Source organism: Geotrypetes seraphini, chromosome 4 (assembly GCF_902459505.1).
Source record: "Geotrypetes seraphini chromosome 4, aGeoSer1.1, whole genome shotgun sequence".
NCBI classification, from domain to species: Eukaryota; Metazoa; Chordata; class Amphibia; order Gymnophiona; family Dermophiidae; genus Geotrypetes; species Geotrypetes seraphini.
In genome coordinates this window covers 167,395,050-167,422,455 of record NC_047087.1, presented here as the reverse complement: position 1 = coordinate 167,422,455, position 27,406 = coordinate 167,395,050, and the positions used below count along the sequence as shown (strand labels likewise).

At 39.1% G+C, this 27,406-nt stretch overlaps 1 protein-coding gene across 6 annotated transcripts in view; it reads right to left on the bottom strand.

Moving 5' to 3' along the window:
* RIPOR1 (RHO family interacting cell polarization regulator 1) overlaps nucleotides 1–27,406 on the bottom strand; it is a 350,808-nt gene that overhangs the window by 111,237 nt on the left and 212,165 nt on the right. For all 6 annotated transcript variants that reach the window (XM_033941973.1, XM_033941972.1, XM_033941974.1 and 3 more), the window contains 2 exons: nucleotides 14,218–14,367; nucleotides 7,422–7,485 (listed from right to left, as the gene is read on the bottom strand). In XM_033941973.1, the coding sequence (XP_033797864.1) occupies nucleotides 7,422–7,485; nucleotides 14,218–14,367 (214 nt within the window). The remainder of the gene's footprint in view (nucleotides 1–7,421; nucleotides 7,486–14,217; nucleotides 14,368–27,406) is intronic.

The following is a 27,406-nucleotide window of genomic DNA, read 5'->3' as shown; positions in this document are numbered from 1 at the left end:
TTGTCCTTTGATACTTAATTTTTGGAAGTCGATATGGGGGTCAAATTAATGTTGTACTTGAGTCATCAATCCCATTGACTTATGAAGTCATAATATGTGGAACACTATTACATGTTAAACCCCCTATGGATCATTATAAATGCCAGCTTTTCTTAATTATGACGGGAATAGCCATGCAGATGATAACACGTAATTGGAAGAACTATGATTGCCTTAACTTCCCTTTTTGGTGGGCGAACTTATGCTCCAGCTACAAATATGAAAAATGAATGCTGAGATACTGGGGCATAGTAATGTATTTAACTTGGTGTGGGGCCCATTGGCATCTTTTATTGCTTCTATATAGTTGTTGTTTCTCTTTAACTTTTTTCTGATTTCCTTACACATCCAGGGTGGGAATGTATTACTACTTTAAATAAGAGTGGGTTATTGAAAGGATAATTGCATTTATATTATTGATTAAGTAAAGGGGGTGGGGGAAAAAGATTACTTTCGAATATTTGTAAGTTCAAAGTGCTTTTCTTGATTTGTTATATGTTCAGATTCATATGTATTGCACTGTTACTACTTGAAAATCAATAAAGACTTATTAAAAAAAAAAAATTGATAGATGGCAAGAGCTAATTACTTTAAAGAAAAATGTAGTAGAAATGAACTACACTATTACATTTTTTATATATACTGTATATATAATGTAATAGTGAAAAATCCTTGTGAAAAATGCTCAATTTGTGCAATATCACTAAGTATTACAGAATTTTTACATCCACATACTAATAGGAGATATATTTTACGACATTATTCAAATTGTGAAAAACAGAACGCGATATATATTATTTGTCCTTGTGCATTATTGTATATAGATAAAACAATCAGGAAAATAAAAAGTAGAATAATTGAACATAGCAGGAATCCTTGCCTAAAAGGAAGCACCTGAGGCTCAGTGGTTAAAGGCACTGCTTCCATCTTCCAAAGGTAATGTGTCCTGGTGGGGGTAGAAGGGGTGTCCAGCAGGAGGGACTGGGCATCTCTCTTGCCGGTGAAGAACATGCCAGTTCGGGGTGGGGTGGTTGGGGGAGGGGGTTCTGGCAGGAAAGATTGGGTATCTCTCCTGCCGCGATCATTGCGGAGGGGGGGAGAGAAGAATGGGATGGTTCCACGACTCTTTAACTGGCATTGTTTGACAGACGCCGGTTAGAGAATTGTGCTTTTAGGTGAAGGACTGGCCCCTGCTTCGCCTAAAAGGTCTTGTTTTGTGCATATGGGACTTGGGCGATTTTTTTGGTCAGGAATGTGTTGTAAGACATAGTGGCTGTCTTTGCGATTAAACTGCTGAAAGTACAATTAGGCCATTCTTAGGAAAAAAAAAAAAAAAAACCTACATTTTGGACGTTTTTTTTTTAGAATGGACATTTCCCTGCTGCCTACTTTGTGCGCCTAGGGCCTTAGGCCAAAGGGGAACTTAGACGACGTTTTTGATTATGCTCCTCCATACTACCACGTCTATGTTCACACTTGATAAGAAAATTATCTCTCTAAGGGAGTGGAATAGGAAGGAATACATAAGTCTGGGTAAATAGTGAATAAGAGGAAAGTAATATGTCAAGTGTATGCCCAGTGACATGTACTGGTGCTGTAATGTAGGAGAGGTGAGGTAGATTAGATCAAGAAAACATAGATAGTAAGCACTATGAGAGGGAATAAGGATCGTCAATTTATAATCAAGTATAATAGGACGAGTACAATACAGGTAGTGACTACTAACCACTTGTTGCAAGAGTTGATATGAATTAACTGTCACAGGAGAAAGATAGAGGAGTAAAAGGGAATCCAGTTTGTTGCATATCAAACTATTTGCAGTAAAGCCTGTAGTACACAAACTCTTTACCGTGGCTAAAATTGCACATGCAACAGCATGGGACCTTCTTTAGGTGTGGTGTTCTGTATGTTGGATTTTGTATAATAAGGGGAGAATTCATCAAGGGGTGCTAAACGCTAAGATGCCCATAGGAATATAACAGGCATCTTAGCATTTAGCACGCACTAAATCAGTTAGTGCCCCTTAATCAATTCCCCCCCCTTAATGTCCAAGCCGACTGCCCCAAGATCTGGACGATTAATGGCTTTTCATAAAGTATGGGATAATTACCAGAAATGGCGGGAACAAGGTATTGCTCAAATGGATTTATAACAGCAATACACTTCTCCCTCCATATTCGCGGTTTCAGTAATCGCGGTTTTGATTATTTGTGGGTTTTAGCTTGCTGGCTCCTCCCCCCCAAATTGCATCAGCTTGCATAAAGAAATCGCTGATTCCAAGCGTTTACAGAGAAAATCGCCAATTCCCAGCACTTTCTTCACCTCTCCTTCAGGAAGAGGCCAGGTCTCCCACCATGTTATTCGCAGTTTACTATATTCATGAAAGTTTTTAATAGAAAACAGTGAATAACATATGAAAAAGTTATTCGCGGTTCTGTTAATCCCCTATCACAGTGAATACGGAGGGAGAAGTGTAGTAAAGATGCCTCATGAGTTACGAGTATATCTATTTTCTAGAGACATTCCAGGGGTGCTGGACTTATGGAACTCACTACACTTTGGGTGGGGGGGGAAGTACTGTGTAAAGAGAGGGAATGTTATATTATTTTGACTACCATTTGATAATAGTACCTTGTTTGTTCACTATTTTCAAAACTGATTGCCGGTATAAAAAAAAAATGAACTTTGCAAGGATGCAGGTTGAGAATCTGTACTTTGTACTATATAGCACACAGAATGAGTTTCTCTTTTGAAAATCTGAGAGTCCGATTTTTTTTAATGTAAGCAGGGCTATGGAGTGAGAGTCGAAACTGGAAGTACCGAACAAAGGTACCGACTTCAGTTTCAAAATAAAATCTTACAACATTTTAACACATGGTGAATTTATAATTTTATACATACACACACCCTAGATCTAAAGTACTGGTAACTATATAACTTAGATCCAGAACAAAAAATTTAAAGCCTAATTTCAGTAGGAGTTGGAGTCGAAGTCAAAATTTTGGTGTACCAACTCCACAGCCCTGAATATAATGGCAACCCTCTTGGACCCAAATAACAGTGTTCCTGTCCCAGTTTTGTAGCAGTAAACTGCTACAAGGCAGGTTTTTTTTCCATCTAGTTTTTCCTATATTCTCCCAGCTCAGTCAAAATTGATGCTGGAATTCTGTCACCATGACCCTTCATTTGTAACATCTGTTATTCTGATGGGCCCAACAATCCACTGTTTCTAAGCCTGAAACTATCAAGCACTAAAATACAGCTACCAGGCATCAGCCTTTAATAATCATGACTTCCCAAAATAGATGTCTTACTAATTTATCTACCTCCTCCAGTCAATTCAGAAAATATTGTTCTTCTACAATCTTTACTTTTTGAATTTGGTAGTTCATCTTTAAATCCACTAATTTTGGGTGATTTTAATATTCATTTCGAGGACCATCAGAATAATTTCACCAATACCATCCTTTCTTATATCAATCAATTAGATCTATGTTCATTAATAAACCAGGCAACTCACCAAGCAGGTCATTCTATAGACTCGGTATTAGTTCCTCTCTCAGAAAAGAATAATTTTACATTTAATCATTGCCTTCCAGTTCCATGGTCAGACCATTATCTGATCTCTCTAACATATAATATCCATAGTATTGACCATAAAATTAAACGCCAAAAAATTAGTTATAGAGATTTCAAGGATCTCTCATCCGAATCTCTACAAGCGGCATGGGATCTTGACCTCTCCGAATCCTTCCTTAGCGCAATAGATGAACTAAATAATAAATGGAATATGGCTATCCAAACTACATTAGATACTTTGAGTCCGATTCAAACTAAAACCATCTCTGCCCGTAAAGTTTGTAATCCATGGTTCTCTGCAGAACTTTTACTTCTCAAAAGACAATTGAGAACCCTTGAACGAAGATGGAGGAATAATAAAACTCAAACTAATTTTACATCTTTCAAAGAACATTCAGAATTCTATAAAGCAAGAATAAATCAAACAAAAATGAAATATTATTCTGAGAAAATATTTAAAGCTAAAAACCCTTCTATGCTATATTCTATTCTCAATAATATCACACCAAATAATAAAAAACAATTTGAGTTAAATAGTAAAATTCCCACTGCCCAAGAACTCTCTGACTATTTTAATGAAAAAATTTCAAACATAAGGAAAACCTTTAATAATGCTAATGTTCAAATGGAATTAGATCAGATTGACCAAGATGTATTATTTTCAAAATGTTCAAAATTTAAAATACCGAGCCTTAAGGAGATTGAAATTACTCTTCAAACTCTGAATATCAAAAGTTCAAAAGCAGATTCAATACCACCATTTCTTCTTAAAAAATACTTTGACATCTTTGGACCTTGGATTCATGTATTAGTAACAGAAAGTTTGAAACAACAAACAGTTCCTCTAGACTGGAAAAAATCCGTTATTCGACCTATTCTTAAAGATAAAAATGCCAATCATGATGATTTGTCTAATTTTAGACCAATATCCAACATTCCATTTTTAGCAAAGTTAACAGAAAAAATCGTCTTTAAGCAAATTTCAGAGTTTGTTGAGCAAACAAATGTGTTACATCCTAATCAAACCGGTTTTAGACAACACCATAGTACAGAACATTCACTAATTGGTATGACAACTTCAATTCAATATTTCTTGGATCATCATCAATCGGTGCTTTTAACATCCCTTGATCTCTCAGCAGCGTTTGATACGATTGATCACGAATTACTCCTTGCTAGACTTCAATCTATTGGGGTTACAGATGATGTTCTAGCATGGTTTACTTCTTACTTCAGTAATCGCACATCTACAGTAATCTTCAATGATTCTTCTTCTTCTATTTCACAAATATCATATGGGGTTCCTCAGGGATCAATTCTTTCACCTTTACTTTTTAATATATTTTTGGCACCTCTGTTGACATTATGTCAATCTATAGGATTTCATGTTTTTGCCTATGCTGATGATATTCAATTATTGTACCCTCTAAATAATAACAATATAAATGAAATTCTGACAATTAATGAGAAACTGGAGCAAATTCATCATTGGCTGGACAAAAACAGGTTGGCTCTCAATATTAAAAAAACAAACATCATGCTGTTTCCTTGGAAGGAAAACTTTTCTTTAGTTACTCCTATTATGATTCAAAATATTCCTCTTCAATTAGTTAAAAATACTAAAATTCTAGGAGTAATTTTTGATAATAAACTCAATTATCATGATCACATTAGTAGTATTGTCAAAACCACCTTCTATAGATTGCGGAAAATTCGATCCATTTCTAAATTCCTTTGTCCTAGATCACTTAATATTCTTATCCACTCTCTGGTGATGTCTAAAATCGATTACTGCAATTCATTATTTACAGGAATTACGTTACAAGAGATTAAACGTTTACAAATTATTCAAAATGCTTCTATTAAATTAATAACAAAATCTAAAAAATTCGATCATGTGACACCTCTCCTTAAAAAGGCTCATTGGCTTCCAGTCGTACACAGAATTACACATAAATTATGTACTATTATCTTTAAAACATTAGAAAATAAGACTCCAGCATTTTTATTCAGACTACTTATTCCATACTCTGTTAAAAGAACTTTAAGATCTAGTGAACGGAATCTTTTATCAATTCCTACGTTAAAAGTAATAGGCACAAGAAGACAATTTATCTTCTCATGTACAGCTCCCCAGATCTGGAATGCGCTTCCTATGTTTTTACGGGAGGAGAAAGTGTTTGGGAAATTTAAAAGCGAATTAAAAACCTTTTTGTTTAAAGACGCATTTTTAAATTAATTAAATTTTATTATACAGTGTCACTCTAGTTAATTATTTTTTACTCATTTTTTAATTTCCTTATGTGTTTTCCCTGTATGTTCTTTCTTTACTATAAAAAATGTATTTCTCCCTCTCTTTCCCTTTGTTTTTGTTATAATTGATAAATTGTATGTAATGTTTTTGTTTTCATATGTGTATATTTTATTGTAAATCGCTTAGAAATTTGATTAAGCGATTCAACAAACAACCTAATAAACTTGAAACTTGAAACTTGATTTATCTCCAGAGGTTCTCAAAGCTGCCTACCAAGCCAGATTTTAAAGCAACTGGGTAAGGGTGTATTCTATTTTTTAACATCTTCAAATACGGTAATCAGGATAGTTAAAGACCACAAAACCGTTAACAAAGAGCAAAATTATTTTTTAAACCAAATACAGCAACAGTAAACTAATATCCCAGCAGTCCTGGGGTCTGCAATACAGATGTCCTTGCAAAGTGCAGCACTCTCAGCCATCATCCCCGAAAAGATCCTTAGAAACATAGAAAAAAGCAGCAGAAAAGGGCTATAGCCCACCAAGTCTGCCCATTCCAAGTATCCCCTCCCCTGAATTTACTCCCTTAAAGATCCCACGTGAGTATCCCATTTTCTCTTAAAATCCGTCACGCTGCTGGCCTTTATCACCTGGAGTGGGAGTCTGTTCCAATGATCCACTACTCTTTCGGTGAAGAAGTACTTCCTGGAGTCGCCATGAAACTTCCCTCCCCTGATTTTCAGCGGATGCCCTCTGGTGGTCGAGGGTCCCATGAGCCAGAAGATATCATCTTCTGACTCAATGCGTCCCGTGATGTACTTATATGTTTCAATCATATCTCCCCGTTCTCTTCTTTCCTCAAGTGAGTACAGCCGCAATTTTTTAAATCTTTCTTCATACGCGAGATCCTTGAGCCCCAAGACCATCCTGGTGGCCGTTCGCTAAACCGACTCGATCCTTAGCATGTCCTTTCGGTAGTGTGGTCTCCAAAACTGAACACAGTACTCCAAGTGAGGCCTCACCATGGCTCTGTACAATGGCATCATAACTTCAGGTCTCCTGCTGACGAAACCTCTGCGGATACACTCCACTTGCCCTGGAGGAAGCCTTCTCCACTTGATTGGCAAACTTCATGTCCTCACTAATGATCACCCCTAGGTTGCGTTCCGCCGTGGTCCTAACCAAAGTCTCATCATTTAGTACATAAGTTCTACGCGGGTTTCTCTTACCCAGGTGCATTATCTTGCATTTTTTAGCATTGAAGCCTAGCTGCCTAGAGCTCATAAGATCTGGCTCACTAAAGGCACCCTACAGTTGCACTTTTAACTACAAACAAAGCAAACACTTCTCACTGCTGCATTACATAAAGGCCTGGCTTTTTCCTTGTCTTTTAATTTGATGTTGAACAGCCATGTATCTATATGTACGCATATAAATGGTTTTACAAAATATCTGCACAAAGTTGTATTCGTGAGTATATGCATGGGCACATGCAGTACCCTACTGTAGATTCTTGGAAAGAGGCACAGACTCCTTCAAATGGTTCATACCTTTCATTCGGACATGGAATTCTCCCAGTTGGTTCTCCAGCTCACTCTCCAAAGCGCACATATTCTGGGAAGAGGAAACAAAAAATATTCATATCAGCATAACCTCTGTGGCAAGAGACCAGAAAATGACTTGTCCTACCCCTCTCTACACTCAAATTCATGTAGATAATTCTCAAACCAATGCAATATTATTAACAATACATTATCATTTTTGGGTGGTGCTTCCCCTCAATCTATTAGCTTCTTCTGGCTTCTTTGGCCATTCAGTCTAACCTGGTGGTTCTCAACCCAGCCCTCATGACATACGTAGTCAGACAGGTTTTTAGGATACCCATACTGAGTATGTATAGATAGATTTGCAGACAACAAATGTAGTGCATGCAAATTTATCCCATGCATATTTGTGTATATCCTAAAAACCTGGATTTGGCTAGAGGACTTGTTCAAGAACCTCTAGTTTAACTTGAACCAGCCTTCATAAATCAAACAACTCTCTTATCATAACCCACTTATACAGACTCCTTAGAGGTCTTCCACCAAGCCAAAACCCCAACTTCAATGTAGCCATAATTCAGTTGTGTGACACATATAATTTGTGAAGCGGTAGCTCTTGTTTGAATGAATTTCCCCTGATGCAGGAACTTCACGAAACAGGGCCTTGTCGGGAATTCTGGATTTAGATTATTTCTCCCGAGTGCTTCAGATTTACAACACTGGGAGATTGTGATTCTACAACTGCTGTGAATTTTTTTACCGACACCAGTGGAAAGAAAGACTTTAAAAGATAAGCGCTGGTTTCCTATGTTTTGAATTTATTTATGTTCTGAAGATGGATTAGTTTGAAATAGTAAAACGGAGTTTTTGTAGACCAAGGATGTTTTTCCTATGATGGCTTTTATGCGCTTATTACCCTTGGAAGAAACTGAGGTCTTTTCTCCGTATGCCATAGGGAACCATATCTAATTTGTCCCTGGTGTTGAGTTAAATGAATGAATAACATTTTGGTGTTGTGAAATATAAGAATGTGTCATTTAATCCCTCTTTACAAGCCGCTTTATTGGTTCCCTCTCTACTTCCATACACAATCCAAGCTCTCACTTCCTTTCATCCCTTATGTCTCCCTATATCCATTCTCATGAACTCCACTCAAGCAAATTGCTTTTGTTGCCCTTCCTGACTCTCTGGTTTTTCCCTGCTGTGCCACACATTTTTTTTTTTTTTGGGGGGAGACTTCTAGGCTTAGGGCATCATGCCTCTCCTTTAACCAACTCCAAATTTAGGATACAATAATGTGGTTGCCATGTTAGTCCACTTTAAAGGTAATAAATAGGGAGGGGGAACCCCCCTCCCCCCATATACACACAAAAACCAGCCTGGACTAAAAGATTCTTTCTGATCTGAAGGCAACAGTGTTGCCTTTGAATGCTTTCTCTGTGGAGCAAGATGGTTTTGCCTCAATAAGAATTTACTAGTACTGTATTGTAGTCTATCAATCTGCTCTCTGTCCTCTATTCTTATTTCTGTCACCAATGGCTTTCATTTTTCTTTGGGGTTTTCTTTTTTCATTTAAACACAGTTTATATGGAAGCAAACATAATGGACATTTCACAGGGTACAATGACAGAACACAACAGAGTTATAGTCCAATAGGCTTAGAGCACTCTCTGTATAAAGATTTTCCAACATATAACCATAACCCTCCCCATAAGGAAAAAAAGATCATCTGGAGGTCATCTTCACCTAAGTTTCTGAACACTTCAAGGACATAGCCATCATGCACTTATCACAGTCTTTAAGAGCAAACAGTAAAGGTCTCACTTTCCCATAAAGTTTTCAAGTTTTGCACAGAGCCCCATATTTTCTCCCATTTAGAGAGACAATTATGCCTAAAGGCTGTCAATTTTTCCAGCCTGTACATCCAAAACAGTCTTTTTCCAGCTCGATACTGCTGGGACCCCTGACGTTTTCCAAGCTGCAGCCAAAGTAAGTTTGGCCGCATGAAGCGAGGGCTGAATCAACACTTTATAATGTCTTCAAAGACCAGAAATTTTCCTTTTCAATAAGTAGGTCCCTGGTTCCCAGGGGCTTGTCAGGCCCGTAATCTACTTAATCTGAAATCAAATAGAGGATCAATAGGCCTTTGCCTTCGGGCAGGTCCACCATATGTGGTCCATAGGGGGAAATTCTATATGAAGTGCCTAAATAAAGGTGCCTAAATAAACCTAACAATTAGCAAATTAGCTTCAATTGTGAGTTTTAGAAAGTTCATAACTGGAAAAAAAATAAAAATTAATTGGGAGATAGGCGCCTATCCTCTTAGGCACGATTCTATAAAAGATAGGCACCTATCGCATAGAGCCTAGTGGCACCTAATACCAAAGTAGGAGTGTTTAGGGATGGAAACAGACAGGCACCGTGAACACGATTACTGCAGCTCCGCTCAACATATGGTACCTTTTGACGTCAAAAACTCCACTAACTCACTCAAAGGTATGCATTTTCAATAAAAATGATATTTATTCAATTTATATCAAAATTAAACTTGGTTAAAATTAGAATTAAACCTCTAGGAACAATTCTGTAATGGACTTGGGTGCCTATAATGTAGACTTAAAACCCTGGCTATATTACAGTCACCTAAGAGACGCCGCTAAGCACAATTCTGTAATGGGCGCCCAAGTGTATTGACATATAATAGGCACTATCTTTTTTAGGCACCAATTTCAAAATCTGGCCCATAATTTTTAACATTCCACAGTTTCTCCAACAAAGATCTGATGACTGGGGGAACCAGCAAAGTAAATATTCTGGTGTTAAAATACCAACAATTTTATAATTAGTTTTCTTCACATTTGAAGCCACAGAGATTTTTGCTAATGATTGTCCCATAGTCTCTCAGACCTCCAGTTCATAAGTTACATGAAGACACATTCCCAGGTATGTCTACGCTTCAAATCCAGATTAGCCTGGTCCTTTTCCTTTGTTTTATGTTTTTTTAATCTGTTTTATTATTTTGCTAATCGCCCTGCAATTGCTTATGGAAGGGTGGTATATCAAATAAATTTAAACCATAAAAGCTAGTTAATTAGTCCAATAAATTTAAAAAAGTATCTTTTTTGGATTTATTTCTATTTACTACTATTAAATTTAGGATAACAGTGCATTTAAGGTTGTTTTTAATGTATAATCCCTTAGTCCCCTTCTCATGGTTTTATTTGAACCACTTTTAATACAAGTTATATGACTTTCAATCTCTTGTATCTTGTATGCTTGCCTTGAATACCACCACAGTTTTTTCAATGTCCCAGATATTCTTTATAGTTATTTTATAATTTCTATTTAGGGCTTCAGATTTGCCATTAGGTGCCACACATTTCTGGGGTCACCAATCAACTTTTGGCTATGGCTTCCTCACTAGCCCCATTATACTTTTTTTTATGTTTTTATATATAAAGTGCTCAGTGCTATATTAATAATTTAATCCGTTTTTTCTTAATTTTTTCTTAGCATAAAACTTGTAAGAACTTTATAACTTATCTCAAATCTTTTCTGTTAGTAACATCGGGAAGGGACCTGTCATTCGACATGTTTCGCCCTCAGGCTGTTTCAAGAAAAGTCCCCCCCTTTTGAAATTTACTCGTACCATCCCGATCTGCATAGCATTTCTGAAGAAAATGTGAGGAAGCCATAGCCAAAAGTTGATTGGTGACTCCAGAAATGTGTGGCACCTAATGGCAAATCTGAGGCCCTAAATAGGAATTATAAAATAAGTATAAAGAATATCTGGGACATTGAAAAAACTGTGGTGATTATACTTGTCAATATCTTACTTGTCTATGACTATAATTGATACTGTTGTCTTGAATACCAAGCAGAAAGGCCAACCCAACCACTGTGGCAGGTGGAGGGTGGGTAGCTAACAGCAGCTGGAATTAAAGCAAAAATACACCCTGTGTGGGTACACAAATGCATATCCTTTAAGGCAGTGTTCTTCAACCTTTTGACACCTATGGGCCGGTGAAAATAAAATAATTATTTTGTGGACTGGCACGGGTCCGCAGACCGGCTAAGTCGTGGGCCAGACCCCGCCTATCTCCACCCCAGACCCCACCCTCATAATAGTACTAATTGTAACACCATTTTTTCCCATTCATTTTTCATATATATACACACACACAATAATATAATCGTATTAACAACACATAATGGTAACCACAAAATTAAAATACACAAAGCACACTGTATGCTTCTCAATATACATTCCTACCAGAACACAGATAACTCCTATGCAAATATGGGACCAAAAACTAAAAGTACTAATATATACAAACAAACCCTAAGGTACAAGACTGCATGCAGTTCAACCCTAGAGGAAAAGAAACAAATGCATGTCTTCCTGAACAGACAGCAGATGTAAATCAATCACAAAATTTAAAAAAATTAATTCATTCCCCCTACCGTTGTTGTGTCCTCCCTCTATGCTACGTCAGAGAGAAGGCTTCCAGTTCTGACACAGGATGCGCTTAGGAGCCTCAGCCCACAGCTTTGTGCACTGCAACACTGAGGAAGAGGGAGCCAGCCCGAAGACAACGCCGCATCAATCGCACCATGGACCGGCAGCTGAAGAGCACTATCTGGGGCCAGATGCATGTGCCGGGCCTGTGGACCGGCAGGAAATTTCTGTGGACCGGCACCAGTCCATGGACCAGCAGTTGAAGAACACTGCTTAAAGGCATACTTTGATGGACAGGTAGAGGGGGCAATATTGAAATAGCCCATTTACCAGGGTAAATTATTTTTGGAATTTACTCTCACACACACAGTGTAATTTAATATTTATAACCTGGTGCTAAGCAGGGGCTCTGATGTTTATTTGGAAAGCAGTGCATGCACCAAATAGCACTAAAGAGCGATAATCAGTGGTAGTACATCAGTATATTAAGAACAAATTGCCATACTGGCTTGTACTACTTGTAATATTAGAGAAGAGCAAAATCTGGATAAATTCAAAGGTGCACTAAAATGTTTTCTTTTTAATGACGCCTTTTTACACTGACTTTCCTTTCTCTGCTTCCATGATATCCAGCGATAAAGAAACTGCTCCCCTTCATTCCTATTGTTTTTCCCATCATTGTTCTCTTTTCTATATTTTATTGTAGTTCACCCCTCTTACCTCTCATCTAATTGTACGTCGATACATTACATTACATAAGTGATTTCTATTCCGCCTGTACCTTGCGGTTCTAAGCGGATAACATTTGAAGATAGCTGGACATTTCCAGGAGATTACATTACATTGAACAAAGCTGGTTTTAGGTTACATACTGAGATTACATTACATTGAACACATCTGGGGGTTTTTTTGTTGCGTATTGAGGTTTCGGACATTTTGAAACATTGAGGAGGCCTTACTAGTAGGTTACAGTACTTTGAAAGAAGCTGGAATCCGGTTATATATTGAGGATTCAGTATAGAGACATTGAATAGATGTTACCAGAAGGGTTGTAAGTTCGCGAAGAGTATACGGAAGGGATAGGAAAAAGGGAGAGAATTAGGTAGATGGGATGTGTTTTTTGAATAGTAGTGTTTTGATTTCTTTTCGGAACACTTTAAAGTCAGTTGCTGTGGTCAGAAGCTTGGAGATGGAGGGGTTGAGTTTCGCTGCCTGCGTCACTAGGAGGTTGTCATATAGTTTCTTGCGTCGAGTACCTTTGAGTGGTGGATATGTGAATGGGAGTTGGATTCTCCTTATTCTGGGTGAAAGGTTTCGGTTTATGCGATTGTTTAGGTAGATGGGTGCAGTTCCGTGCGTTATTTTAAATAGTAGACAGTATAGTTTGAATTGGGTTCTTTCTCGTATCGGTAGCCAGTGTGAGTCTAGATAGGCATTGGTGATGTGATCAGTTTTTCCGAGTGAGTAGAGCTGTGTTCTGAACGGTCTGTAGTTGTTTAATCATGTTGGTGGGGCATGGCAGATAGAGGATGTTGCAGTAGTCTACCAGTCCTAACACAAGGGTCACATGTGTCTTAAATGTATATGTCCATTGTTTTAGATTTCGTTATCACCTTTTTATCATTGTAAAACGCCTAGAAAATGCCTAAAAAATGACTGAAAGTCCATCAAGCCCAGTATCCTGTTTCCAACAGTAGCCCAACCTAGGTCCCAAGTACTTAGCTAGATCCAAAGTAGTAAAGATTATCCTAGGAATAAGCAGGGGATTTCCCCAAGCCATCTCAATAATGGCCTATGGACTTAGAAATCATCCAAACCTTTTTTAAACCCCCAGTAAGAATTGTTATACTAGGACAGACATATCCCTCATCCTGGCCTCAACTCAGCACAATACATATGCCAGTTAAGTCCTCAACCTACGTCTTACCTTGCTTGGTGAGCTACTTCCAGACATGACCATAAAGGGAATAATCAAGAATGCTCAAACTATAGGCCAATCGCAAACTGCCATTCTTAGCTAAATTGACAGAAAAGATCATTTTTAATCAAATTTCGCTGACAAAACAAAAATTCTACATCCTAACCAAACGGGGTTCTGCCAATACCATGCCACTGATGCTATGTGTCTTCAATGTATATGTCCATTGTTTGTAGATTTTGTCATCCCCTTTTTATCACTGTGAATTGCCTAGATTTTTGGATAAGCGTTTAATCAAATTTTAAATAAAACTTGGAAACCTGGTATTCTCCTCCATACCTTCATGTCCTCCTGACATAACGGAAAACCCCATCCTTAACTCTGCATACTCCTCATATGTCAAGTAACCCCAGCTTTGCCCTTACCTCTGTGTACTCCTTGTATCCCTTGCCTGCTTCAGCAAGACTCTCTCGGGCTTCCTTACTGCCAGGGGATGCAGTATAGGCTTTAACCATGTTATTTGCTCCATCTCGGAGTCTCCTCTGGATGCAATATGATTCATAGAGTTCATCTATCTGTGGGGGAGAGAAGATGAATGAAAATTAATAGAGGGTTTGAAAAACAGGAGAATTAAAAAAAAAAAAAAAAAAAAAGGAGTATGAAAAAAGCAAAGAAAAATTTTTTAAAAATGTTAGTGTACTTATATATTTAAAACCATCAACACATCCACTCAGTGCAGTCTGAGCTGAATGACCGTGAGTAACTTGTTTTGACTTTCAAAGAGAGCATGGCCTATACTATTTATATGATAAGTGAAAATTAAGGCTAAATTTTCATCCATTCTTTCTCTGTTAACATGTTTAAGAATGAACCAGATTTTCCATCAGGACAGCTTTTATGTTTGTTTAGAGACCAGAAGTATAGAGATATTAATAAAAATAAGGTTCTTTTACAAGTCAGCTGACCTAACTCAATTTGAAGACAAAGAAAATCTAATTTCCCCATATTGTTCTCATTCCAGTATAACAAAAAAGTCATGCACTCTATCTCCTGAAAATTTTTTTTTAAATATATATATATATATATAGAGAGAGAGAGAGAGGAAGCAGGAAGCTCACATATTATATGACTGGACCAAAATCAAACATTTTATTGAATGCTACTTAGAAATTCTAATTTCAAGCACTCCTCCATGACTAAAGGGAAAGGATTTGAATGGATAATGCATTTGGGTGTGAGGTACTCGACAGCCTTACCCTCTACCTACACACAAATTTAAACAAACTCACCATCACATTCTAAGTTAGCAATATAATAATCAACATTTATGGAAAATCCACAGAAATTTGAGATACAAGTTAGCACCCTCTTGCCTATGGATCCCTTATACTAGACCACCCAACAGTTACACAGAAATCAGAAAAAGGGTAGCCTTTTTGGGCCATATTCCATAAACGGCACCTACATTAGGAACCGCTAGGCACCCTAATTGCAGCCGCCTAGCAATGCCTACATTTGGGATCAGCTTCTAATTTTTATTTTTTAACTGGCTTAATCAGCGTGGTAATCGACCACAATGGTTTCAGCCAATCAAAAAAAAAAAAAGAAAAACAAATAAATTTAAGAGTTTGGCACTGAACTCTTAGGACGCCTAAGTGTAGGTACCCTCCCATGCCTAAGGATGCCTATCTTAAACAGAAGGCATGGTTATGGGCGGAAAATAGGCATGATTGAGTTAGGTGTCATTAGGCATCTGACATAGGTGTTGCCAAATCAGGCAAGTGAAAAGCTGGCCTAATGGAGCTGCACCTTATGTTCTTATAAGAGTGGATAGCATAGCTGGTTTTAAGAAAGGTTTGGACAAGTTCCTGGAGGAAAAGTCCATAGTCTGTTATTGAGAAAGGCATGGGGGAAGCCACTGCTTGCCCTGAATCAGTAGCATGGAATATTGCTAATAATAATATTATAATAATTTTATTCTTATATACCGCCAAACCTTCAGTTCAAGGCGGTTTACAATAAGAAAAAGCTGGACATGTAGCGAATTACAATAATTATCAAGTGTTTCTCACAGAATACAAATTACAACTGAATCAAAATCAAAATTTATCTCAAAGGCGGTTCAAAGTAAGAAAAGAACTGAACATACAATAAATAGGGATCAGACTTCTCAAATATTTAAAAAAAATTTAAAAAATGCAGTTAAGTCAAAAAATTTTCAGGGAGAAAAAGCAAGATGGCACTCGAACAAGATGCAAGTTGAGAGGGCTCCCATCGTGTTAGGGATTTTCCTTTTGAATTACCTGCAGTTATGCCTAAAAGACGGGGAAGGCCAAGGGGCAACCCTCCAGCTGCTCCGGAAACCTCAACACCGCGACAGACTGTGATAACAGCATTCACAGTCCATCAAACCTCAGCGGGCGTTTCTGCTGCTATGCCAGGAGAAGTGCATAGCTTAGATAGCGATTTGTCACTGAGCCCGTGTGGACCACACACTCCCCCTATGCCTGGAGATGCTGAGACGGGACTGACGAGCTTGGAGGACTCACAGACTGGATCTGGAGAGGAGCGTCCCGAACATCCAGCTAACCGGGATGTCAGCACATCATCATCGACTCACGTTTTGGAGCCGATGCAAGCAGGGAGTTCTTTCCCGCTGGGACTGAATGGTAGTGAGAGTGAGGGAACCCGTGGGCCATGCCCAACGGAAGGAGCCATATCCCATCCGGCTGATTTCCCCCCCCCCCCCCCTCAAGCCACTTGTGAAGCCGCCAGCGGTGACTCTGGATTCTATTTGGACCGTGATAGAAAACCTTCACGCGGTATGTACTAACTTTGTTACTAATACTTTAAATTCATCTGCTAAGATAACCAATTTGGAGACATCTGTTCAACTTCAGAAGGAAGAATTAACTAAATTGGAGAAAACAACAAACGAAACGAAGACTTTGCTTGTCAAACAATCTACTGATAAAATGTGATTAATGAGGAAAATAGAAAACTTGGAGAATCAACAAAGAAATTTAAATTTAAGACTCTTAAATTTTCCAATTGCTAAATATATGTCTCCTCTAGAACGCTTTAAAAAAAAATTTTGGAAACGGTGTTGAAAGTTCCAGACTCTAACTTACCCCCTATACAAAAAATTTACTACTTAAAAAAGATTTCAGATGATACTCAAGGGGAGAAAATTGAGTTCGATGTCTCTGCACTTTTGGAATCTTCTGAGATAGAGGTGCTAGGCCGTGCTACATTGTTAGTTACGCTTGTGTTTCTACAAGATAAAGAAATGTTGTTGAAGCTATACTTTAAAATGAAACAGGTCCTCCCACCAGCTGCAGCAAGTGGTGAAAAACTTGAGAAAGGTGTCCTCCAACATTCAACATTGGGAACTGCAGCTGAAGTTTACATTTCACCTATACGAGCTTGCCGGATAGGCATTACCCAGTTCCATCATTGTCCTAAGTGTTCTCAGGCACACGCCTCATTGGGACATATGTTTTGGTCCTGCCCTCATATTCTTCAGTTCTGGCATTGTTTGGGATCCTATATTACTTCTCTCTGGGGTCGGCGGTGATCCCCGACACCCAGAGCATTATTTGGTTTCTATGATATTGTCACACCTAAACCCAAAGGCCTTTCAGCTTTTGTGTCACGAGCAATATTGCTTGGAAAAAAAGCAATTTTGACACAGTGGCTGGCCAAGGACGCTCCGACTTACAGTCAATAGAGAACTTTGATGATCATACATGCCTCCTTAGAATGTAGACATTGTACTGATCTCGACACTGGGCTGGGTCAATGATTTACTTTGATCTGGGAATGCTTTTGGATGACTCTTACACCTCTGGCCCAGAGTAGACTCCTGAACCTGTAATATGTGTTGTGCTTGGCTCCCGGTGCTCAGGGATTATTATGTTTATGTTTCTATTCGGGGGAATGGGGGGGGGACTGTATTTGTGCACAAATGTAAGAACTTTGTTGTGTTTTGCTATGGATGTTTCTATGCACGTTGAAAATGAATAAATATATTTAAACATAAAATGAAACAGGTCTCCTATTTAGGTGAAAAGGTGAATATATTTCCAGATGTATCTAAATGGACTCAATCTCGCAGGAAATAATTTCTTACATACTGTACAAGAGTGATTTATTTAGGGGCAAGTTTTCAATTAAGATTTCCTTGCAAGTGTTTCGTTTCCTATCAAGAGAATAAGTATATTTTCTTTGAACCTGCCCAATTGGGTTTCTTTTTGGAAGGTAAAGGGCTTCCTACCTTCCAGAGAGAAACAGTATAATGTGATCATGGAATGTTAGGAATGATGTAAGCTTGAGTAATTTTTCCTCTTCATTATATTTAGTTAAATCCTTGATTCCCACAAGGTGGTTTCTTGATGCTTTTTCTCCCTCCACCAGTGGACTATGTTAACGTTTTTTCTTCTTTTTATGTTTCATATTCATTTATCATTTGATGAATTGAAGAGATGTATTCAGTATTTCCTGTACAATTGTGTATGTAATTATTTGAAATGATAAATAAAAAAATAAAAAAAATTTTCAAACAAGTTTAAAAAATTTTTCTAAATAAATAATGACTGGGTTGATAAGAGCATTCCAATAGGAATTCTTTGCACTAGCCTGAAATGCCAAGGTTTTCCCTAAAAATATCTTATTACAACATGCTATCACTGAAGGGAACATAAACCAACAGGATTGGCCACCGTGAGAACGAGCTACTGGGCTTGATGGACTATTGGTCTGATCCAGTAAGGCTATTCTTATGTTCACCTATATCTAGGATGACTAGCGCCGCTTAAGTTTGCTTAGGCACTGCTTGGCACGATTCAAATGGTGCCATTTTTTTTATTGACAACCATGCCTTGCTGTTTATAGAATCTGGCCCTCTGTGACTAAACATGAAAAGTAGAATGAGATTTGACTTCTGGAAAAAAAAAAAAACCCACTACTGCAGAAAAGAAATGTATTTTAGATTACAGGCAAATTAACTAAGTATTATGACATAAAGGCCTTCCTGCCAAATTTGGGAACATTTGTTGAACTTTATAAACAAACAGTAGAGGAGCAGCAGAGTGTGTAGAGCTTTGGGCTCAGATCTAGGGAAGCCAGGGTTCAAATCCTGCTTCTTCCAGTATTCCTTGTGACCTTGGGAAGTCACACTACCCTCCACTGGCCTCAGGTACAAAACTGATCACAAGCTGTCTAAACACAGGGGAATTCCAACTGTATTCTAAACGTAATCTGCTCTGAGCTACAACTGAGCTGGCATGAGCTAAACCTATTAAAAGAAAACCCCCAATCTGCCTTTCCAAATAATGCTTAAGAAGACGCACAGAACATTTTAATTCAGTTCCAAGAGCCCCTTTACCAAAGAGCTTATGATTTAAGCTGACACTTGAGAGAACTGTCAATAAAAATGGCAATTCTATAATCTAGGTGCCCACATTTACACCCCCTTTATTTGTGTAATGTACCATATTCTATACATTTACTGGCACAAGTAGTGTATACATTTATGCAGGCCCTTACAGAGTAGTGTTCAGGCACTTGTTAGTACTTTCGTGATAAATAGCATAGCACATACATGTAAGGGGGAATTTCACAAGGGTGGAACATAAGCCTCCCACTTACAAAACACTTATATATGTTACACATGTCTCGTCTGCATTTAAGACCTGCAGTTATGCCAGGTCTATGGCTAGTTAACTAGGAGTGTGTAAATTAAGGCTCACTGATACTAGGTTATACTAGTATTCTAATATGGAATTTGGGTGCCCAGATGGTGTTATAAAATATACTGCCACTGCACATCCTTGGGGTGCAGTTGTAGAATTGCTCCCCAAGTGACTTGTTCAACATCATAATGCCAGCGGGGCAGACCTGAACCTTGATTTCCCTTATTCGAGCCCGAGGTTCTAACTATGTATTTATTCAATTTTCTATACTATTCTCCCAGAGGAGCTCAGAACTGTTTACATGAATTTATTCAGATACACAAGCAATTTTTCCTGTCTGTCCCAGCAGGCTAACAATCTATCTAATGTACCTGGGGCAATGAGGGGTTTAAGCGACTTGCCCAGGGTTACAAGGAGAAGTGTGGATTTTAACCCACAACCTCAGGCTGCAGAGGCCATGGTTGTGCCACACTCTCTCTCAACTACCAGGGCACATGCTCTAAGAGATAAATTGATAAATCTGATTAGAGGGCACACTAATTCTAGAAAGTCTCCTTATTATCTGGATTGCTTCCATAACTTCCCATCAATGTAATGGCTTTTCCTGAACTTTATTAAGAGGAGAAAGGAATAATACCTTTGAGTTTAGCATACCGTCTTATCTGCTAGGGATCATCTCTTAGGCACTTGACAACTGTTTTTGAGCACCAATCTCTGGTTGGGGACCAGACTAACACCAGTTACAGGCTGGAATTAAGTACCTATACAGTAATAATTTCTCCCACATATCAATTTACAGTGAAATTACGGTATATTGATTTTTTTGCAGGGTTTTTATTGTTAAGTAAAAATGGTTATGAATACTTTTTTAAAAATAATACCATGAGCTTAACTTGATACAGTATTTTTAAAAATAGAGTTGCACTTCAGTTAAAACCTAACACTTCCTCAATTCTTTCCCTTTACGACAAAAGTAACTTTCTGGCCTTTCTCTCTTTACCATTTACGTCTGGTATAATCTGTCACAGTCGTGGGACAATCTGATTAGTCTGTTTTTTTTTTTTTAGTACTTCGCAGCAAACATGAAATAATACCAGAAGAGGGAGATAGACAGAGACAGCACCAGAGGACTAGACATTTGAGCATTTTCATGTAGGGAGCAGAGAAAGGGTTACTTAACACTGAACACAGCTCAACAACCTATTCAGGGTCTGCTTAAAGAGCTGTAATTCTAAACCTCTGTCCAGAGCTGGCAGTGACTTACTGCCAACAGAAACATTTCATCCCTGCCAGATGCAGTGCACGGGATATCTGTGCCGCCCAAGCACTCCAAAGCCCCATGGGACCAGCCACTGTCGACCAAGAAGCAGGAAAAGGAGGAGGAGGAAAAGCTTATAACCGAGTCCCTCCATGACAAATACACACAAACATCAAGCAGGTAGCTCATGTGATGCTGTCAGATTTCCAACTCCAATCAGCTCACCATCATTCCAAAGGAAAAAGCTGTTTATATGAAAAGAAGTTTTATGGGTAGATTTAAGACAATATAGTACAACTAGCTTTAAAACATTCAAAACAGAAATGCTTATGCAATGAGAAAAATCAATTTGGAGAAAATGTGTTATCCTTGCCATGAGATGTGGAGGCCTCATCTCTGGTATACATTATCTATGGTAAGGACTCCGAGGCTTTTATTTTTGGATATTTACTTAGGTCTTTAAAAACAGACATGCTTTACAAAAAAACATTAAATGTCTGCATTCTCCATTGACACACTGCTTAGAAAAAGTGTATGTCAAGCTAATGATATGATCTTTTCTAATAAATAAAAAATAATGAAAGTCAAATAGTTATCTGTGAGCTTTTCAATGACTTGGGATAGTAAGGAGTTCTGTACGAGGGTGGGAGGAGATAAGGTCCTAATACTGGAACAACAGGGGTGCTGCATAGGTAGAATCTAGAGATGGAGATGGAAAATTCCTCCAAGAACAGTAACAAGAGAATAGTCTGACCCTTGAGATGGAGACAAAAAAAAAATGAGGCAGCGCAGGATATATTCTGAATTTCAATAGAATAAACATAATATTGTAAATGTCAGCAGATAAAAAACATGCATGATTTATCCAGTCTGCCCAACAACTTGAACAGAGTTGAATCTGGTACTCTGTGCACATTCCACTTCTTCATTAATCTGTCTCTCCTTGTCAATTTTGGGGCACAGATCGCAGAAGTCTGCCCAGCACTGGTCCTACTTCCCAACTACTGCAGTTGCCATCAAAGCCCAATTCAGCCCTGATCCTGATTTGTTGGTTTTTTTTGCTATTTATGAGATTCAGATCATAGAAATCTACCCAGTATTGGTCTTACTTCCCCTCTGAATCTACCGTCTAAAAGCAGTCTAATATTCAAATCCAATACTAGGTGCCTTTATTTTTTTGCCAGCAACCATAGCATTTATGAACACACATATATTTAGTGGTTTTAAATATGTGTAAACTGTTAAATGCTGGCAGCTGATATGTATACCAGCAATATTCAACTGTTTATATGTCAGTCGAGTGCAGTCAGCGCCTTCTGGGTACTCAAGTACATTAGATAGGCTGTGAGCCCACCAGGACAGATAAGTACTTGACTGTAAACCACTTAATACATCTTGTCCAAGTGTTATATCAAATCCCAATCCATTTCCCCAGTGAAGGCCCTGACTGCCGGCTGCTAGCTTACTTGCTCCCAGCTCCTCCTTACTGCTGCACGCTGTTTGCTCCCAGTTCCTTCTTCTAACCTGGCTGCAGGCTGCTCGCTCCCAGCTTCTCCTCCATGCCTGTCCAGGCAGTCTTCAGCATCGTGCGGTCATGGATTCACTACAGATACAAAATCCCCTGACTGCCAAACCTAACCAATCCCAGGCCAGCACAGCATGGGCTCCTCCGAGCGTCCTGCTGTGCTGGTGCTTGTTGTGCCATCAGGGATTCAATTTCCTGGAGTGAATCCCATAGGCGTTTTGATTTTGCTTTAATTTTATTGGTTGGGCTGGCAGAACTTCTGAGCATGCCCAACCAATCAAATTAGAACAAAACTTGCCTATGGGATTCTTTCAAGGCACTGAATCCCAACCAGCAACTAGTAGCAGTAGAGAATGTTGGTTGGATGCACTGAAACTTTTGGATCGAGATGTTTTGTTTTATTTAGAAACTGTATTGCTTTTCTTATTTATTACAACAAAGCAGTAGTTCACTAAAAGGAGCTCTACAAAAAAGTAGATAAGATCAGAGCTTGCTTGGGGTGTCTGTTTTACTAATGTCACGTGTTGACAAAGCTTAAATGAAGGATCTGTCCCTTATTTCGAGGTTAAGCTAACAGGAAATTCCTGAATATCAGAGACTTGCACTGCTTTGGGTTTATATGGGGGGGAGGGTTCTCTCTTGCAATACACTTTCTCATTTTACATTTCAGTTTTATTTGCTATATCGCAAATCAATAAAACAATCTAAAAATAAAATTAACCAGGAAACAGTAGGCGGCCTAAGTTACAATTGCCAAACTTATAAAGGATGGGGAATCATGCTAAATATAAACTAAGACACAGAAGGCCGCTAGGTTGTAATGATGATTTTCTTAAGTCATGCTGCTTTTTACTCCCTAGACCAGGGGTCTGCAACCTTTAAGACATAAAGAGCCACTTGGACCCGTTTTCGAAAAGAAAAAAAACTTGGAGCCGCAAAACCATTATAAAACAAATCTAACACACCGGACCAATCAGCAAGCAAGGCTTTCATCTGTGTACGTGCTGAGCTCACTGCTCAGCATGGCTATTTCCCGCCGCGACGCCGGACTTGTAAGCTGCATGCCTGCATCGCCAGAATTTAGGTAGGCTGTTTTCATCCCCGTGGGAGTCCCGTGGGCCAGGGGGCGTCCCCGTGCAGACCTCTATCACACGTCATCCTCCGCGCCTCCCATTCTTCAGGAGCGCGCCGCAGCCACTGAAAGGCTCCGGCCCGCGTGACACACTACCGGAGCCGCGGGTTGCCGACCCCCGCCCTAGACCATACAAACAGTATGCGTCCATTACAATTAAATTGGCAGATTTGAGTTTGGCACTCGCCACTGACAAGACACCCCCATCGCTTGTGGAAGTTGGTGCTCTTTCACTTGTGGCCATTATAGCATCCTTTTTATAAGAGCTCATTGGAGATGGTGTGATGAGATCCCATAGCTTGCAGTTAATTTTTTGCCCTGTGTGTGCTCTCTATTCCGAGCCTGTAGACTGCTGCTCAGTTGTTCCATCTCCTGCTCTCATTCATTTTGCTGGCAAACATGAAAGATCATGATTGTTGCAGTTGTCTAGGTCTCACCGTGTCTGGGTAGGTAGAGACCCGGACAACTGCAACAATCATGACGCCAGCCGCGGAAGCATAAGAGAACATGAAAAATCATGGTCACCTCCAGGCTTCTCAGTTATGAGCAAAGACCTCTCAATCACCCCCAGTTAGGACCACCTAACATCTATCCCCAGGTCCCAAAACAGGAGGTGGTAAGATCTCACCTTTGCTGGTGTGTCTGGATACTGCTCTGTGTGGGGGCTGTTGGAGCGGAGGAATGCAGCAGACAGGGCTGATGTCAATCAGTGCCTGATCCCTCCCTCATTTCACTTTATTTTACACTGTAGCAAATCCTCTGACTCTGACAAAAAAAAGGCATTGCACTACTTTATCTTTCCCCCTCCCCATTATTCAGCCTTTCATCTCTTTTAGAAACAGATTTTTGTATATCTTATTTTCTATGTTAATTATGAATTTTCTTTGTATTTTTTTAAGTACTATAGATTGCGATTCTCTGGTTAGCCATTTTTTAAATTGAAGTGTGTGGTTTTTTTCACTCCAGCTTATCCAAATACATTCAATTTTGAGCTAACAGGACTCATATTGCTCATCAACAGAAGTTTAATTGCAATTGCCCGTGTCTCATTTTTCTTGTCCTCACAGACTTAGGAGGTAAAGTAAATTACAGTAACTATAGCCTGTACATGCAATCATCACTATAGGCTGCAATTAAAAAACATGTAATTATAATTTTCTGCAATTTGTCATAGGACTTTTCTTTTAAGTCACCTGAGCTCCCATCTGCACCCTTTAATATGGTTTAAGCATCATACAGCATTTTTAGCTTGCTTTTCTATTTTTACTGAAATACTCAAGTCTCACTTGGCTTTTAGCAATTAGCTTAGTCAATATTTTGACTGTTGAATGGCTGGCCACCCAAACTGTAAAGTTTTTGTCATGAGATCTGGAAATCGGTTGTGCTGGTGATAGAAATATTTTGCATGGAGTAGACAAAATGAAGTAAGAAATAAGTAACTTGAGGAGTGCAGTTTGACAGTCTTTCAAGCTTTTAAAACAAGAGAGTGCAGTCATACATTTGAGGAACAGAAAGCCAGGTTAAGAGACTGATGTGTACCAGGGGATAGAATGAGAAATTATATCTGATCTCAAGGTAATGAAATAGTATGAAATTAAGGTGAAGACCAAAGTAAGAGAGATTTTAGAGTACATATAAGATCCAATTCATGCAAAATATCTTATGTAATCCAAATAAGGCAGCATTTGTTAAAGTTTGGAAGCTGTATAATTCCAGGAAAAGGAACACCAGCTCAAAACTTTTGGGAAGGAAAAAATAATACCATCATTGGGCTGCTAACATGTGGCCTGTTGCTCTTAAAGGAGCCATCACTGTCAAATAGACATGTGGTCTATAGATCCCTTTCTCCCAGTTAGTGGCATTTTAAGAGGGTGTCGGGGGGAGAGTTGATAGACCACCCCAGGCATTGTGCTGGCACCTCTTCGTCCCCTACACTGTGTTTACACCCTCCCTTCCCCCCATCTCTTTAAATCTTCATCAGTGCGAGCAACTTCTCCAACCTGCTGGCTCTCCTCTGAAATCATTTCCTGGTCACAGGGCAGTAAGTGACATCAGAGGGAAGGCCAACATGAGCGTGAACAGCAGGCCGAAGAAGCTGCTTGTGGCTAGCGAAGATTTAAAGAAGTACCGGAGGGGGAGGGAGGGTGTGAGCATGGTGTGGGGAAGGAGCAGTGGGGGCAGAGAGCAGGACATGGGGGGATGCCACCGTCCTAGGCACCTCTAACCTTGCTACGCCACTGCCCTCAAGTGCTCTATCCCCCAGGCCTATTGTAGCACGAGTGATCCCCAGTTGCTCCTGACCCTGGCAGCAATCCCTCTGCCTCAATTGAATGCAAACAGATCTCATGCATATCCATTGTAGAAATACTGAAAACCTGGCTTGGCATGGGCCAAGGTTGATCACCCTTGGTTTAGCTCATCTACTGAATCACCTGCTATAAATGTCACCGCAAGTCACTTGTGTATGGGTATATGCATGGATGTGTGTGCTAATATAAGTGGTTTAATTTAGGACAGTCTTTTTGCCAGGCTGAATTGAACCACTTATGTAACAGCTGAATAATCATTATCCTGCACATTCTACATATGATTTCCAAATTTGGGCATGCTGCCAAACTCTGCATGCAAATTGACCAAGAAGCTCTTAGCTATCAATAATTGGGTACCAACAACCAATTATTGATATTAATTGGCATTCATTACAATTTGCATGCCATCTGGCTACATGCTATTCTATAAACTCCCAGGCGTTGGCTGACAACAGCTAAGCACACAAGCTAAGTACACTTATTATAGTAAAACTGCAAATACTTTAAAAAAATAAAAAAAACCCAATATATTTTAAAAATACTTAAATGAATAGCAAACACATTAAATACGGTTATGAGCAGTCAATGATGAAGTGCCACATAATTCTCTCCGCAGTCAAGAGATAGTACAGCGGTGGAGTGGTGGGGCTGAGGCATACTCATACTTTATTGAAACAACTGATTCCAATATATACCGGTTTCTGGTTTATTACTATATGATTTGCTGATATTTGATCCCGGCAAAACGACATATAAAAATAGCCATTTTTTTGGATTCTATAAAGCAGGGCACCTATCTCCAAAGGGGGCATGGCTATGGGAGGGGCATGGGCATTACAAAAAGTTGCAAGCATAGTTAGAGAATCCTGGGTAAGCGTGCCTACCTTGGGTTCCAGCATTTACACCAGGTTTCAGCAGGCATAAAAGTCCAGCATCCAAGGTTAGCCATGAGAAATCAGCACTTACTGCTGATTTTTTTAGCACCCATTTGAGCCCAATTAGAAAATTTTCTCCCTGTACATATAATTAAGCAAACACCTTCTAGTCCACCCTAACTTTACCCGAGCACTATGGGGGCAATTTTGCAACTCGGTGCCTCCATTAAGTGCCCTGAGGACACGCGAGAGAGGCAGCATATACTACAGTACCACCTGCATGACCAAATTCCATTATAGAATACTACCATTACCCATTCTCAGCACACCTGTACTTATATCAGGCACAGAGCTGGTGTAAGTGCAGGCACCTAAATGTGGCAGGGCACATGTTCCATTCAAATATACATCCCCTTGCATTTACACACTAAGTTAGGCAGGCTGGCACCTAAGTGCACATTTTAACACACATAAGTGCTAGTATACATTTATAAGCACACAGGGTGCACAAAGTGCAGGCACCCAGATTATTACATTGCTTTTTATATGCATAGTGATTGGGTATTTAGAGATAGTTTTGATGTTGCTCTCGCTATAATGCTGTTTAAAAAAAAAAAAAGAAGAATAGGGAATTTATACATTTAGAGGTCAAAACTAAGGGCTCCTTTTATCAAGCCGCGCTGGCGGGGTTAATGCACGCAACGTTTCATCACACGTTAACCTCCGCGCTGGCCTAAAAACTAAGGCCTGCTCAAGGGAGGCATTAGTGGCTAGCGGTTTAGCGTGCAGTAAAGGAGCCCTAAACATGCGCAGTGCCATTTT